Source organism: Mesoplodon bidens, assembly GCF_964165515.1.
Source record: "Mesoplodon bidens genome assembly, chromosome: 8".
Taxonomy (NCBI): Eukaryota; Metazoa; Chordata; class Mammalia; order Artiodactyla; family Ziphiidae; genus Mesoplodon; species Mesoplodon bidens.
In genome coordinates, this window is record NC_138165.1 from 30,581,774 (window position 1) to 30,595,861 (window position 14,088).

Genomic DNA, 14,088 nt, shown 5'->3' on the forward strand with positions numbered 1-14,088 from the left:
CCCTCTCCCTGGCCTCCCCATCTCGGCTGTGCCTCTGACCTGACCCCATGGCCACAAGAACTGGCCGGGGAACCACACCGTTTGTTCCCTCTATCTGTCTGGTGGAGCCTGACTTTTTGTGGGAATCAGGACTTCATTTCTTTAATGGATTTTCACAAAATTGCTGTTTCAAGGAAGAGAAGATAATATTACTTTCCTTGTCAGAGGTATGGTATAAGTAGAACTGCTCAATTGTGTTTTATTCCCAGTTTGGGGAATAAATGTTATTGCATGTGAAACTTTGTCTAACCTCGTTACTGCCAGCTCTGACCTGAGGAATTTGTGGGCTTATGAATAGCTCTAGCTATCACTTAAATTGAGCTCGTTTCTCTGAGAAGCACTGGGTTATTTTTTTTAAATCGCCAACAGAGAAAAAACTTCATTCAACCACCTCTTGGCTTTACTCAGTGAGTGAGCCATTTAATAGAATAAGAGCGATGTAACAGGAATGCAGTCAGAGTTCTGGGGGTGGGCAACCTCCATGCTCATCACTGTAGGGGATGGGGGAGGGTAGAAGCTTTTACGCATCTTTTTCTGAAGCATCTGTTTTGTAGATGATTCTTCATTTCCTAAATAAAAACCCCATTTGTTTAAACCATGTGAAACTTAGTTGCCTTGGCTCAAGACCTAAAAGCTTCCTGTCATCCCTACACACTCCCTACAAGGATGTAATTTTGTAAAATTGCTTTCTGGTCTCTTCCGCCGAGGTCAGTGTCGCATAAATACACTGTGAAACCTGGGTTTCAAATTATGCTGCGAGTTTTTTCCTTTCCAATAAACTGAGATAACAGTCTTAAGGAATAAATTTGTATTCTTATTCTTGCTACGCTTACACCAGTGTTTTATGCTACCTAGATTTTTGAGTGTTTGTTGTCTTAATTTCTACATTTATTTGTTTAATCAATATTTACTACTTAAAGGCCCATCCCACCATTTCTTTCAATGTCTGAGGCTATAATCCTAGACATTTTGCTTTATCTTTCTCTCTTCCAGCAGATAAAACTCTAAGAGGAGGGACACAGTCAGGGTTATAAAATAAAATAGAAATAGAAGTTGGCCATTTTATTGTCTGTAGTTGGATCCCACTTGAAGAAACAAAATGGACAACTTTTGTAAACGTAGAGCGAGAGGAAAAAGCACATAAACTAAATTTTAGGGTGTGAAGCTGCACTATGTGACTCTGCAGAAAGAGATTTCCCTGGTGTGATCTTTTGAATGAGTACTTGAAGAATACTAATTCATCAACCATGCTTGGGTTTTACAATCTGAGTGAAGGTAGAGTTTTTTTCTGTTTATGATCCACAATTTTACTTTTCTTCTCACTTCTTAGTTAATAGTATGTTTTGTAGTAGATGTGGCTTTAAATGCTTTCTTTTAATGTAGTCATTATCAGATTTTCCTCTGTATTGCTCTCATCATGATTAGTGTTGCTAAGAAAATAATTAATTTTACTGTATATGTCAACAGAAAATCTTTTCTTTATCCATTTCTTTTTAGCTTTAAAATGAGCAGTCTGTTCTAAAAAATCCTGAAGTGCATTTCAGCATCCTTTCTACAGTACCTTGCCAATGTCTATAAGCATCATTAAAATCACTGTCATTAAATAGGTCTTTCCAATGACTCAAAACGCAAGTGGAAAAAATATCTTATGCCAAGCACAGAAGGAGTTTTTACTAAGTGCTAAGTGTTTTGAAGGTGCATAAGTGGAGAAAAAAGCTTTTTAAAAAAATTGAGCATAACCGTTTGCAATTATGAGTAAGAACCTTTTGCTTGTTTTTTAAGTTTCTATGTTGCAGCTCAAGACCAAGTGGTCAGGCTTACTTGTACAGGTTCCACATGGTAATGCCTTCAAATCAAACCCAACCCCAAGTCTGCATTGTTTATGACTTCACATTGATCCAACATGTGTAAATGATTACTTTACACCTAAATTCTGTGGTATTTCTCTTGGAACTCATGAACTTCCTGCGGTATAACTGGATAGTTTCTATTATGGAAAATAGTCTTTCTTCATGTCATACTCTTTCGAAGTCTTCACAAGACATTTTTAGACAGCTGGTTTTTCACAGTTACCATTCAGTGGCATAGGAAAACTTGCATTTGAATGGGAATCTGAAGGCTTTTTTTCTTGCCTTCATTTTGTTTTTACACCTGTGTGATATCTTGGGTCACTTTCTGGACCTTTGTTCTCCCATCTGTAAAGTGAGGGGGTTTGACTAGACAGTCTCCAAGGTCCCTTTCCACTTGTGATTTCTCTGAATGAGTGGATCACTGGTTGGTATGTTCACGTCATGTTCGCTTGCTACATTGCTTTGTTTAACCATGTCTCAGACCATTTTTTGCTCTGTTTTTTAAATTGAAGTAGTTGATTTACAATGTGCCAGTCTCTGCTGTATAGCAAAGTGACTCAGTTATACACACATATGCATTGCTTTTTCATATTCTTTTCCATTATGGTTTATCACAGGATATTGAATATAGTTCCCTGTGCTATACAGTAGGACCTTGTTGTTTATCCATTCTAAATGTAACGGTTTGCATCTACCAACCCCAAACTCCTAGTCCTTCCCTTTCCCTCCCCTTCTCCCCCAACCTTGGCAACCACAAGTCTGGTCTCTATGTCTATGAGTCATCTCAGTCCATTTTTTAAAGCAAATTACTTTGGTCAGAGGCTCATTATTCTCGGTCATCCCCTCCTTTGAAAAGTTTTGCCTTTTCAACCACAGAGACACGTGGAAAGCATTCCCCGTGGACCACATCTCTACCCTAGCTCAAAAAAATACGAAATAATGGCAGAAAATTGTTATCATCTGTTTAGATCATCTGACACGGCTGCTGGTTATCCTTCTGTGTTCCTAGCAATCGCAAAAGGTGTGTTAAGAATAGTCTTGATGTTGTTTTGTTTTGCTGAAGTAGGTTGAGCAGAATCCTGGGAAAATAAGCATGATGTCAGGTTCTTAAAAAGAGCAAGGTGGCAACAGAAGGGTATTTGCTTTTTTGATATAGGCTGTAGATGGCTGATGCCCTAGACTAGTATGCTTCACTAGGCTGCCTGAGTCCCTTGTCTTCCCTTAGTCCTCAGTCTCTTGCTTGCATGCATTTCCTTAAGCAGTTTTGAAACCTACCACGTGGCCTTTCACGTGTAGTGATTCATACAGTGTTAACTGAAGCCAAAGTGAAAAATGGGCTTGATCCTTCATGGCTGACGTGTGTCGTACTCTTCCAAAATATTTTGTTCTACACACATAGAGTAAAACATTTCAAGAACTTAATATCTTTGGAAAGAGGATGAGTGTAGGAGTCTGGAGGCTGTGTAGTCTTTTGGGGTATTCACTGCTAGTTACCCCTGAATTCATAACCACTCAGGTTATTTTCAGGGTAAGCATATGCTGTGTAACCCAAGTAGCTGCACCTGCAAACACTGGTCGTGTTCAGCTGGTGAAGAACTGGGTGGATTTGTTTTGGTGCAGGTGAGAAGAGTTCCGGGGTCAAGCGGTCACCTTCATAAAACCGAAGACGGTGACTGGGAGTGGAGTGACGACGAGATGGATGAAAAAAGTGAAGAAGGGAAAGCAGCTTTTTCGCAAGAAAAGGTAAATGACATTGATGATGATTTTCTAACCTGTGTCAATTTTATTTTTGTGTTTTTGGGGGCGTGTGTGTACTAATGAATATGTAATTGTTTTACAGTCACGAAGAGTAAAAGAAGAAAATCCAGAGGTGAGTGGTGGTTATTTATTTAGTTCTTTGCCTCGTCTCCCCCCCAGCCTCCTCCCACGAGTATCAGAGTCTGATCTCTTTGGGGAAGAACCTTCAAAATTTTGTTCTTGTGGTATAGGAAAAAAAAGAAAAGGCACATAGGCTTTGCAGGTCTTGATACTGTCTGAGTTACTTTGGAGCTGTGTATATTGGGACAGATTACTTTACTCTCTGAGCCTCAGTTTCCTCCTCTGTCAAATGGGGGTGATCACAATACTTATAAAATTGCTGTGAGGATTGATAAAATCACTTACATGAAGCACTCAGTGGGGTTCTTAGCACAAATTTGTTACTCACTTCATCTTAATTCTTAGAATTACTGTCACTTAGAAAACATAATAGGCATACAGGAAAATTTCTCCTAGATTTTTAGTTTACCATAAGGCAAGATATTAACATGGTTAGGAACTCTAGGTTGAATTTGTTGGGTTTTGATTTTTAAATCTCCTGGGTGACTTAGTAGGCAAGGAACAGTCTTTCATCAGCCTCCCTTTGAGAGCTGGTCATCTTTTGATTAACTTTACTTCCTCCACTGGTTAATTATTCTAATGACTAATGATGACTGTAGTTCAAAGGACTTCCTAATTCTCCTAGAGGAAGTTTAAGCATATTTAAATAGCTCCAAGTATTTTACAAATCTAGTAATTAATGTGTACTTTGATAAATTCTCTTTAAGAAAACAGAAGACTTTGGGCTACAGATGATATCCATTCCAACTTTCTTTTTAAATTAGCAGACATTTCCTTTTAATTAAATAGAGTAAATCTTATCATTCTGCTTTAAGTGGCAATAACCAGCTGGACCATCTAAGAAGAGAGCATCAGAGCTACAAGCCACCCTTCCCCCTGTCATCCCCCCCCACCCGGGCTCTGGTCTCTTTTCATTCTCATGCCTTCTTGAAGGGCCTTTCCTAGGGATTTTTCAGTCTGCCTGCCTCCTACTGGTAACTCTCCTTCAGATCCTGTTTCCTCCTATATTTATCATATGAATTAATCTCTCTATTTCGTACATCAAGCATGAGCTTTGATCAAGAAGTTAGAAGGATGGTGATGTGCTCCACAGTAGGACATGTTGGCTACACACATATCCTGCTGGATTTTTGGAATGATCTTAACCCATTATCATGAACTCTACCTTCTTCTTGCCCACTGTTTTATCTAGAGTGAAGTGCAGATCAAGGTTTTTCATCTATTTCTAAGAGTGACTCTAACTAAAAGTGTCAGCTCTCCTTAGAAATAGAACAAAATAACATGATTCAAGTAGCGTCATTGACTCAAAAATCATTTGTTATTGGTTCACTGCAGGACATTTTCATTGGAAGATATTCACTGGAATCCTGCCTTACTAGTGTAGGCTGATGGGTGAAGGTTTTTCCTCATGAGGATTTGTTAAGTTCATTTTGAGAATATCTTACTCTGTGCTTGTTGTAATTGCTCTGATAACTGATCTGTTATTTGGATAATAGCAGTATCTTTCTGGCAAATGTATTTTCTTCATAGACAGGATAAAGAGTAGTGTATAGCATGTTGTCAGTTGTTCATCAAACATCCCTGTCAACCTTCTTGAGTGGAATTTGAAAGTCTTAGGCACTTTACTGTATCTAGACTCACTTGGTTTCCCAGTGGCATATGTCTGTTCCCATATTGGCTTATAATTAAGGAAGCGTATAGATATTTCTGTGGAAGGATACATTAGTTTGAATGTAAACACTCCCCCCAAAGTTTAGGAATCACCAGCGCTATCTGCTATTACACAGCTTCCCACGCCATTTTATTGTTTTTGTTTTTGGGGGGTATTTTTCGCAAGGCTGGCGTTTCAGCATCCTGAGCTGTGTTCAGAATCTCTTCAGTGTTGGTTCCTGTGTCCTTAAAGCTTTTGATTAAAGTAGCCCCCTGATTTACCAATCACACCAAGTCACTCTCTGGATGTGAAGTAAAAAATATTTTTAATCTATTATAAAGGGAATTAAAATGGTTGAATATGTAAATATTCAACAAACATAAAGATAAGTATATAAATTATATAAACATAAATTATATATATAAATATATATAAAATATAAATTATATATATAATGTGTGTACTGTGTGCACTGTTTTAGTAGGTGTTAGGGATACATCAGTGAGAAAAACAGAGTGAAATCCCTGTCCTTGTGAGCTTCCACTGTCCTTGGAGCTTCCATTCCAATGAGAGTAGATAAATGATATCCAATAGCCTTCATAAGTAAGTAAGTTATGTGGTTTGTTACAATGGAATAGGAGTAATGGAAAAAAATAGAATAGGGTAGAGGGTGAGGTAGTATGGTAGGGGTTTATAATTTTAAAAGGGTTAGTCTGGATAGGCCTGAGAGGCACATAAAGACTTGTAAAAGGGCTTCCCTTGTGGCGCAGTGATTGGGAGTCCGCCTGCCAATGCAGGGGACGGGTTCGTGCCCCAGTCCGGGAAGATCCCACATGACACGGAGCAGCTGGGCCCGTGAGCCATGGCCGCTGAGCCTGCGCATCCGGAGCCTGTGCTCTGCAACGGGAGAGGCCACAACAGTGAGAGGCCCGCGTACTGCAAAAAAAAAAAAAAAAAAAAAAGACTTGTAAAAAGGTATGGGAGAATTAAATAGAAATAACTCTGAAGGGCCACTTTTATCCTGCTACCGTTCTTACCCCTGTGATTGTCCTATCTTTCCAGAGGTCATCAGTTTGCCATGTTTTCTTCCAGACCTTTCCTGCTCGTTCACATAAAAATATATACATAAAGAAATCTAGCATATCATTTAAAAAATATAAATGAGATTATAAAAACTATAAAATTTTTCATCTTGCCTTATATCTTGGAAATCTTTCCACAGTAGTTGCTATAGATCTGCCTCTTTATTTTTAACTGCTGAGGAGTATTACCTATCAAAATGGTTTATTTAACCATTTCTTTCTTCTTGAGCATTTAGGTTGCTATTACAAACTGTATTCCATTAACATTTTTTGTGTACGCACTTTGAGGGGTGCATATATAAATAAAGCATAGGTACGTAGAACTGTGATTGACAGAATCTGCTGATTTGGGATTTTTATAACTGTTATTAAAAGCTGTATCATGTTAAATATCTTATCATTGTATTTGTCAGTTATACCTCAAAGCTGGAAAAAAAGCCCATATACAGTCTCAGACAGTGTACTTTATACCTTTAAACATCTTTTAAAGGGAAAAGATGTACTAAATGGCACATTGAAATGCCAGTGTGTTTACTTCGTAATAAGCTTTTCAATATACTTGTCATTTAAATTGCAGTTGAGTTATTTACTTGACTATAAGCCACTAGGTGACTGGGGAGAGTATTTTTTTCTTGTCCGTGTTCCCTTAGCATCTAGTAGACATGCTATATGTATTTGTTGGTGACATGGAAACTTGTGCACTAAAAATCAGACTGTAAACAAGTGCCTGAATAGATCTATCGTATTTATAAGTAGGTAAGAAGTGGGGGAAGGATCAGAAGACGTTTTATAATCGAGCTGAAGTTCAGAAAAAGTAGCCTTAGTAGTTCCATACTTAAGAGTGAGATGCTACAATAAAGAAGGGGCATTTTAGAAATGCTTATTTTGTGAGGGGCTATTTGGCTTCCTGGGAAGTACAGGCAGAATGTCCAGGTATTACAGCACTAGTTGGAGAAGACTGAGAAGGCCAGGGTGGGGTATTTGCCAGAGGGACATTTGGTAGATGTGCCTGGTACAGGACCGTATTTGGAGATGAGAAATTCCAGTGTAAAATGTAAAGTTCCAGAGTTACACCACTTGTCTAATGAGATTCGTAGCCAAACTTAGTGGGAAATTGGTCCTAGTGTGTTCTTAACCTGGTTTTTAAGAAATAGCCTTGCAAAGTATTCGTCACCTACTAGTAATTATTAATTTGTAATAAGTAAATAATTCATGCTAATTTCATTTATTTAGTATCTTATTCCACTTGGATGGTGGAAGTCAGTGGAGACTAAAGGTTAATAATATAACAATAATAATGAAGTTAGTTAATTGGACAAATGTTTAATCTGGGTCTGATTTCCCATGGAGCTGCGTTAGGCACTATGGCATTGTGGGAATTATACAGAAGCACAGAAGAGGGCCTTCTCTCCAGAAGCTGCTCATCTCTTTGGGGGTAGGGCTCGGGAGTGGTATTTGCAAGGACAAATACCAAATAGGTGGTATTTCTTAGGTAGGGTTTCCTAGTTGATACAGCATCCGAGCTTATATGAAACCTTTCAACTATTATCTCATTATTGATTTTTTTTTTAATAAAAAATTTTCATTGTTGTGGTTTGATCTTCTTTTTGACCAGTGATTTTGGAATCCTTTTGTCAGACTCCAAAATAATCAATGCACGTCTTATAATTCTTCAAGCAATTTTTATACCTTAATTTTTTATATAAAAGTAAAATTGACTTTATTTATTTTTTATTCTTTTTAAATTTATTTATTTATTTTTGGCTGCATTGGGTCTTCGTTGCTGCATGTGGACTTTGTCTAGTTGCAGCGAGCAGGGGCTACTCTTTGTTGCGGTGCGTGGGCTTCTCATTGCGGTGTCTTCTCTTGTTGCAGATCCCAGACTATAGGCGCGTGAGCTTCAGTAGTTGTGGCGCATGCGCTCAGTAGTCATGGCTTGCAGGCTCTAGAGTGCAGGCTCAGTAGTTGTGACGCACAGGCTTAGTTGCTCCGTGGTGTGTGGGATCTTCCCGGACCAGGGCTCAAACCTGTGTCCCCTGCATTGGCAGGGGACTGCACCACCAGGGAAGCCCTGACTTTATGTTTAAATTCACACTTTCTTTTGGTTTCATTTAAGTGAGGAGGACATTTTCCAAGGCTTCTATTAAGGAAACACTTGATTTATAGTAGCCCCTCTGTTAGGGGTCATGAAAACATGTTTTGCAATCATGGCTCCACATCAGAAAAACCAAAAGCTTTAAAAATGCGGATCCCTAGACCCAGCAAATCAAATTGTGATTCAGTGGTTTGGGGTGATGTCCAAGGCAACTCTGATTTTTAAAAAGCTGTTCATGTGATTCTGATACATGACTAGGATGAAGGACCCACTGACTAGGAAAACCACACTAGTCGCTCTGAATCCAAAAGTGCAGACTGGAATCCAGGAAGATTGAGTTCTGCAAATACCTGAAGATTTGTTTTAAATATCTGCCTATCAGAAGTCTAAAAAAAAAAAAAAACAACCCCCAAAACAAGCAAACAAACAAAAAAAACCCCAAAAACGACCAAGACATTTCAGAAATCCCTTGGAAAAGTTGTCCTTATTTAATCAAGTGTAATGGTGCCAGGTGGGAAGGTTTGATGACAGAAGCCCTGTAGGGCCCATGACAGGTATATTGAAGAACTTTGTTGTAGAGTCTAGGCTAGGTTAATTGTTTCCCAACTCTGATATTTTGTTCTGAGGAGAAAATACATTTGGTGTGGATTTAGGTTGAGTGAATTTTACCAGAGCTTAGACACAATGTGAAAGCTAAATTCATTGCTTATGTTACTCAGTGCTATTGCTGGATGATTGTTAAAACTGCCTTTAGCTTTTTGAAATTATTTCTGATGACATTGTGTTTTCTAGACGCCTGTCAGCTCTCATGTTGTCTTATACCCATTTGTAGTTGGAGGCAAAGATTTGATTTCTCCCTCCAAATTGATTGTACCGGATCACAGACGGCTTTTGCTTGATGCTTTTATGATGTCACTTTCTAAAAGGTGTTCTTATTGCAGGTGACTGGTTTTCCAACTAGTTGTGGTTAAACTTAGAATCTCCTGTATTTCTGAAAATAAACCTTTTGTTTTGGAGTAATTTTAGGTTTTCAGAAAATTTGCAAAGATAGTGTACTCTGTAGGGTTCCCATACATTCTTCATCCATGCTCTTTTACCGTTAATTTCTTTCATAGCCCTGACATGTTTGTCACAACTAAAAACCATCAGTGCTCCATTACTATCCGCTACATCTCAGATTGTATTTGTATTTCATTCGTTTGTCCACTAACATCCTTCTTCTGTCCCAGGATCTAATCCAGGATAACACATTGCATTTAACTACAGTATTTTTGTTTTGTTTTTTTTTGTTTTTTTTTTTTTGCGGTACACGGGCCTCTCACTGTTGTGGCCTCTCCTGTTGCACAGGCTCCGGACGCGCAGGCTCAGCGGCCATGGCTCATGGGCCCAGCTGCTCCGCGGCATGTGGGATCTTCCCGGACCGGGGCATGAACCTGTGTCCCCTGCATCGGCAGGTGGACTCTCAACCACTGTGCCACCAGGGAAGCCCCCTAGCTACAGTATTTTTAAAAATAGACAATGAGAAGATTAGATAGAGCACTATGAAAAATTAGAAAGTGGATGTTGTCCCTTTTTTGTCTCTGTTCCAAGATCCTTTCCTCTTTCACTCAGTCCCAGAGGCCTGTCTCCAGGGCCATGTCCAACATTAATCTGTTATTCTTCTCTTTCCCTGCTATCAAAACACCCATTCTCTCAAGTATCCTTCTTAATAGCAAACTGTTTAAAATTTTAAAAAATTCCAATAGACAAATTTATATTATACTGTTAATGAATGACAGCTGCTTAATGTGTTAGGTTTCTTGTAAGTTTTTACATTAAAAAATGCATGCCCAGAAATCATGCCCCGAACTGATAGAATGGGGTCCATAATGGTGAAATTTGGCAGACTACAGTTGGTTGTCAAGGAAGATGTTTTGTGCAGGGAACCTCCCTCTCCACCACTTCTGTGCATCTCTGCGCATTTCCTGCACCAGTGGGAGCCAGAGACTGGTTTCTTCATCACGTGCAGGGTTACACCTACACAGTGAGGTTGCACGGTAATAGCTCTCTGTGCCCCTGACTGGGAGTAAGGGACAGGGCATGAAATGGGCCTCCCCAGGGGAAAGAGAAGTTGTCACCTATAGTAAATGCCATTAAGAATTTTCCATGTTACAAACCTTCTTTGACTAAAGGTAGGATATTCTGTAGGTGATGTGATGTGGCTTTTGGTAGTATCTCAAACCTTAATTAAGAATGAACTTATATACAAAATGGAAACAGACTTACAGACATAGAAAACATATTTATGGTTACCAAAGGGAAAAGGGAGGGTATAAATTAGGAGTTTGGGATTAGCAGATACACACTACTATAAATAAAATAGGTAAACAACGAGGTGCTACTGTATAGCACAGGGAACTATATTCAATATCCTGTAATAAACCATAATGGAAAAGAATATGAAAAAGAATATATATATGTATAACTGACTCACTTTCCTGTACACCAGAAACTAACACAACATTGTAAATCAACTATACTTCAATAAAAAAGAAAAAGAAAAAAAATTAAGTTTAAGAAAAAAAAAGTTTGTGGAATCAGTCTGAAAAATTCTTTACAAGAGATCATTTGGGGTAGACCAAGGCCCTTTGGCTGGTTAATGAACACAGGTTGTTTGTTCTTCTAACATAGTCATGTTCCCCCAACATTTTAATATGAAAAACTTTCAAAATATTGCAACATTAAAAACATTTTATAGTGAACATCCATCCAGCAATCACCTGGATTCTGCCATTACTATACTTGCTTCATCTCATGCACAGCCATCTATTCATCTATCGGTCTATCTTCGTTTTTGGATGCAATTCAAAGGAAACTGCAGACGTGGGTATACTTCCCCTTATTTCTTCATTACTAACAGTTATTTTCATGGAAGCAGAGAGAGTAAGAATTTTACGCTCTTAAACTGTAGAAAACTCTTGCCACAAAGAGTTTCTGATGACTTCTGATAATTTTAGAATCGATAGTAAGTTTAGGGAATAATATATATTTTTCATTCTTTGTCAGTGTTGTTTCTCTTTTAGTTTGCCTTTCAAGTTTTGTTCCAGGGAAGAGTTCACAAAAGTAGGGCTTGAGGCAGAAATATTTTGGGTATCACATTAGGGTCATGTTTCCAGCTTGGAGAGAAAAATATAACCTATCACTCTAGCTTTTCTTTTGGGGAAAGTGTGCTTTAAAAATCCACCTACCCTTGGGCTTCCCTGGTGGCGCAGTGGTTGAGAGTCCGCCTGCTGATGTAGGGGACACGGGTTCGTGCCCCGGTCCGGGAAGATCCCACATGCCACAGAGCGCCTGGGCCCGTGAGCCATGGCCGCTGAGCCTGCGCGTCCGGAGCCTGTGTTCTGCAACAGGAGAGGCCACAACGGTGAGAGGCCCGCGTACCCCCCCCCAAAAAAAATCCACCTACCCTTAAATATTTTTGAAATCCAGTGCTGTGAATAAATTGTTCAAAGTAATGATTAAAGGGGCGGGTTGTGCTAATCCTAACATCCTTTCATTAGGGGGCCCTTAACTTGAGATGAAGTTGTGTGACAAGAAAAAAATGGTTGTAGGGCATCTTTCTGTTATCAGGTTTAAAATATCAAATAGTCCCTGCCTTTTCACTTTAGCTCGGTGGTTCTCTAAAAGCCTAAGGATCACCTGGGGCACTTATTAAAGATACAGATTCTCTTCTGTCTCCATGAAATTCTGAATCATAGGCTGGATGGTGCCCCAGAATCTTTAACGTGTGCCATAGGTGATCCCAATGCAAGTAGTCAAAGGACCACACTCTGGGAAACGGTGCTTTAAAATTACTTAAATTATTTAAGATTTTTGTCTCTGATAACTGAGACTTACTGTAACCACACTGACCTTAACGTCTTATTTTGGTGTTCTTACGTGCTGTAACGGTGGCTCTGTTAACAGATCGCAGTGAACGCCAGCAGCATACCCAAGCAGATACAGTCCCTGTCTGTGCAGGACTCTCAGGTACGTTTCTCTGCCTGTCATTTACGTTGTAGACAGATTTTCTTTTTTCTTTTAACAAAACCTGACATTTTAGAAAGATAGACAGTATCAGGGTGGTGCTTCCAAAGCGGAGGCTTGTAAACACTCTTTTTTAATAAGTATGGAGAAAAGAGGACTGTCACTATTGACTGTGATTTTCAGGGCCTCCAACCTTTAAATGATAGGTTCAAGAGCAAGAACTGATTACCAGACTGCTTCTGAAATTGCTGGTACTGTGTGAAATGAGAAAAGGAAAGAAAATGACTCACCATTCTGCTAGATTCCAGCCACAAAACATTATAGTTAATTGATACTTTTCTTTTTTGCTCCTGGTTGGATTTCTAAACTGTTTTTATAATTCTTTTATCACTGAATTTTATGGCCAATTTATCTCTACAACTCGCCTTGTAAAAATAATTGTCCGGTGACTGTGAAATGAATTCATATTAAAAGTTATATGACAGAACACGTGTGCCACGAGTTGTGTCGGGTGCTGATGAAGGATGCTGAGCTATCCAGGGCAGGGGCTGTGGACGTAGAACCAGAGTGCAGGCTCCCGTTCTGGTTTTGCTGTGTAATTAATAGGCAAGCCCTTCAGCTCTCAAAGTGGTTAGACTTTCAAGTATCACCAGCCGGAGGATCACATCTTCCCTCCAAAGCTGCATATTCCATTTAAATTGATTTCTGTTCTACCTGATCTGTATTTTATGAAACAGCTGTATGCAGAGGAGATAGAGTGATGGGATTTCATGATTGCAGGTTAGACATCTAGTCCTTGACCCTTATCTTTTATACCTGAGGAAGCAAAGATTTGCAGAGGTGAAGTGGCTCAGCCAAGGTTGCACAACTACTTAGAGGCAGAGCCTTTACATTGTATTGGGCAACTGAGTAAAACACCTTGAAGTAAACTGTAGGGATTGGTTGAATGATGAAAGGTAGGGATAACAACAGGTCAGAAGGCAAAGAGTAAAGGAAACAGGAAAAGGGATAAGGATACCTAGTAGTAAATAACATGGTATAGTTTGACTCATTTTCATACATTATTTTGTTCTCCCAGGAAACTTTTGAGGCAGGTATTATCCCCATTTTGTAAATGAGAAAACAAGTCCGGAGAATGACTTGCCTACAGTCGCATAGCTGGTCAGTGGCAGAGCCAAGTCTTGACCTGAAATCCATTATTTTTCTCCTCCAATAGGAATGTCTCATGTCCAGGAATTGGTAGGAGTAGGGAGAGGCTGTGTAGCAGAGGCAGTCATGACTGATGATCTGTGTTCAAGCAAATAGACTCTAGGGGAGAAAGGCGAGAAAGGTAAACTGTGGCCTCACCTACTAGGTTCCTCCATCCTCTGCATCATGAGGTTTAAAGTGCCCAACCTTTGTGCATCACCCAGGCCCAGTCGGTACAGTCCACAGCTCGGGTCACAAGGTGCCCCTCCAGATGGCTGAGCTTTCCTTTGGACTTAACTG

General features: G+C 39.4%; 1 protein-coding gene across 1 annotated transcript in view; it reads left to right on the top strand.

The window, feature by feature from the left end:
- STK39 (serine/threonine kinase 39) overlaps positions 1-14,088 on the top strand; it is a 324,624-nt gene that overhangs the window by 187,393 nt on the left and 123,143 nt on the right. Inside the window, exons 11-13 of the mRNA XM_081242627.1 lie at positions 3,510-3,632; positions 3,730-3,759; positions 12,541-12,603. Of these exons, the coding sequence (XP_081098753.1) occupies positions 3,510-3,632; positions 3,730-3,759; positions 12,541-12,603 (216 nt within the window). The remainder of the gene's footprint in view (positions 1-3,509; positions 3,633-3,729; positions 3,760-12,540; positions 12,604-14,088) is intronic.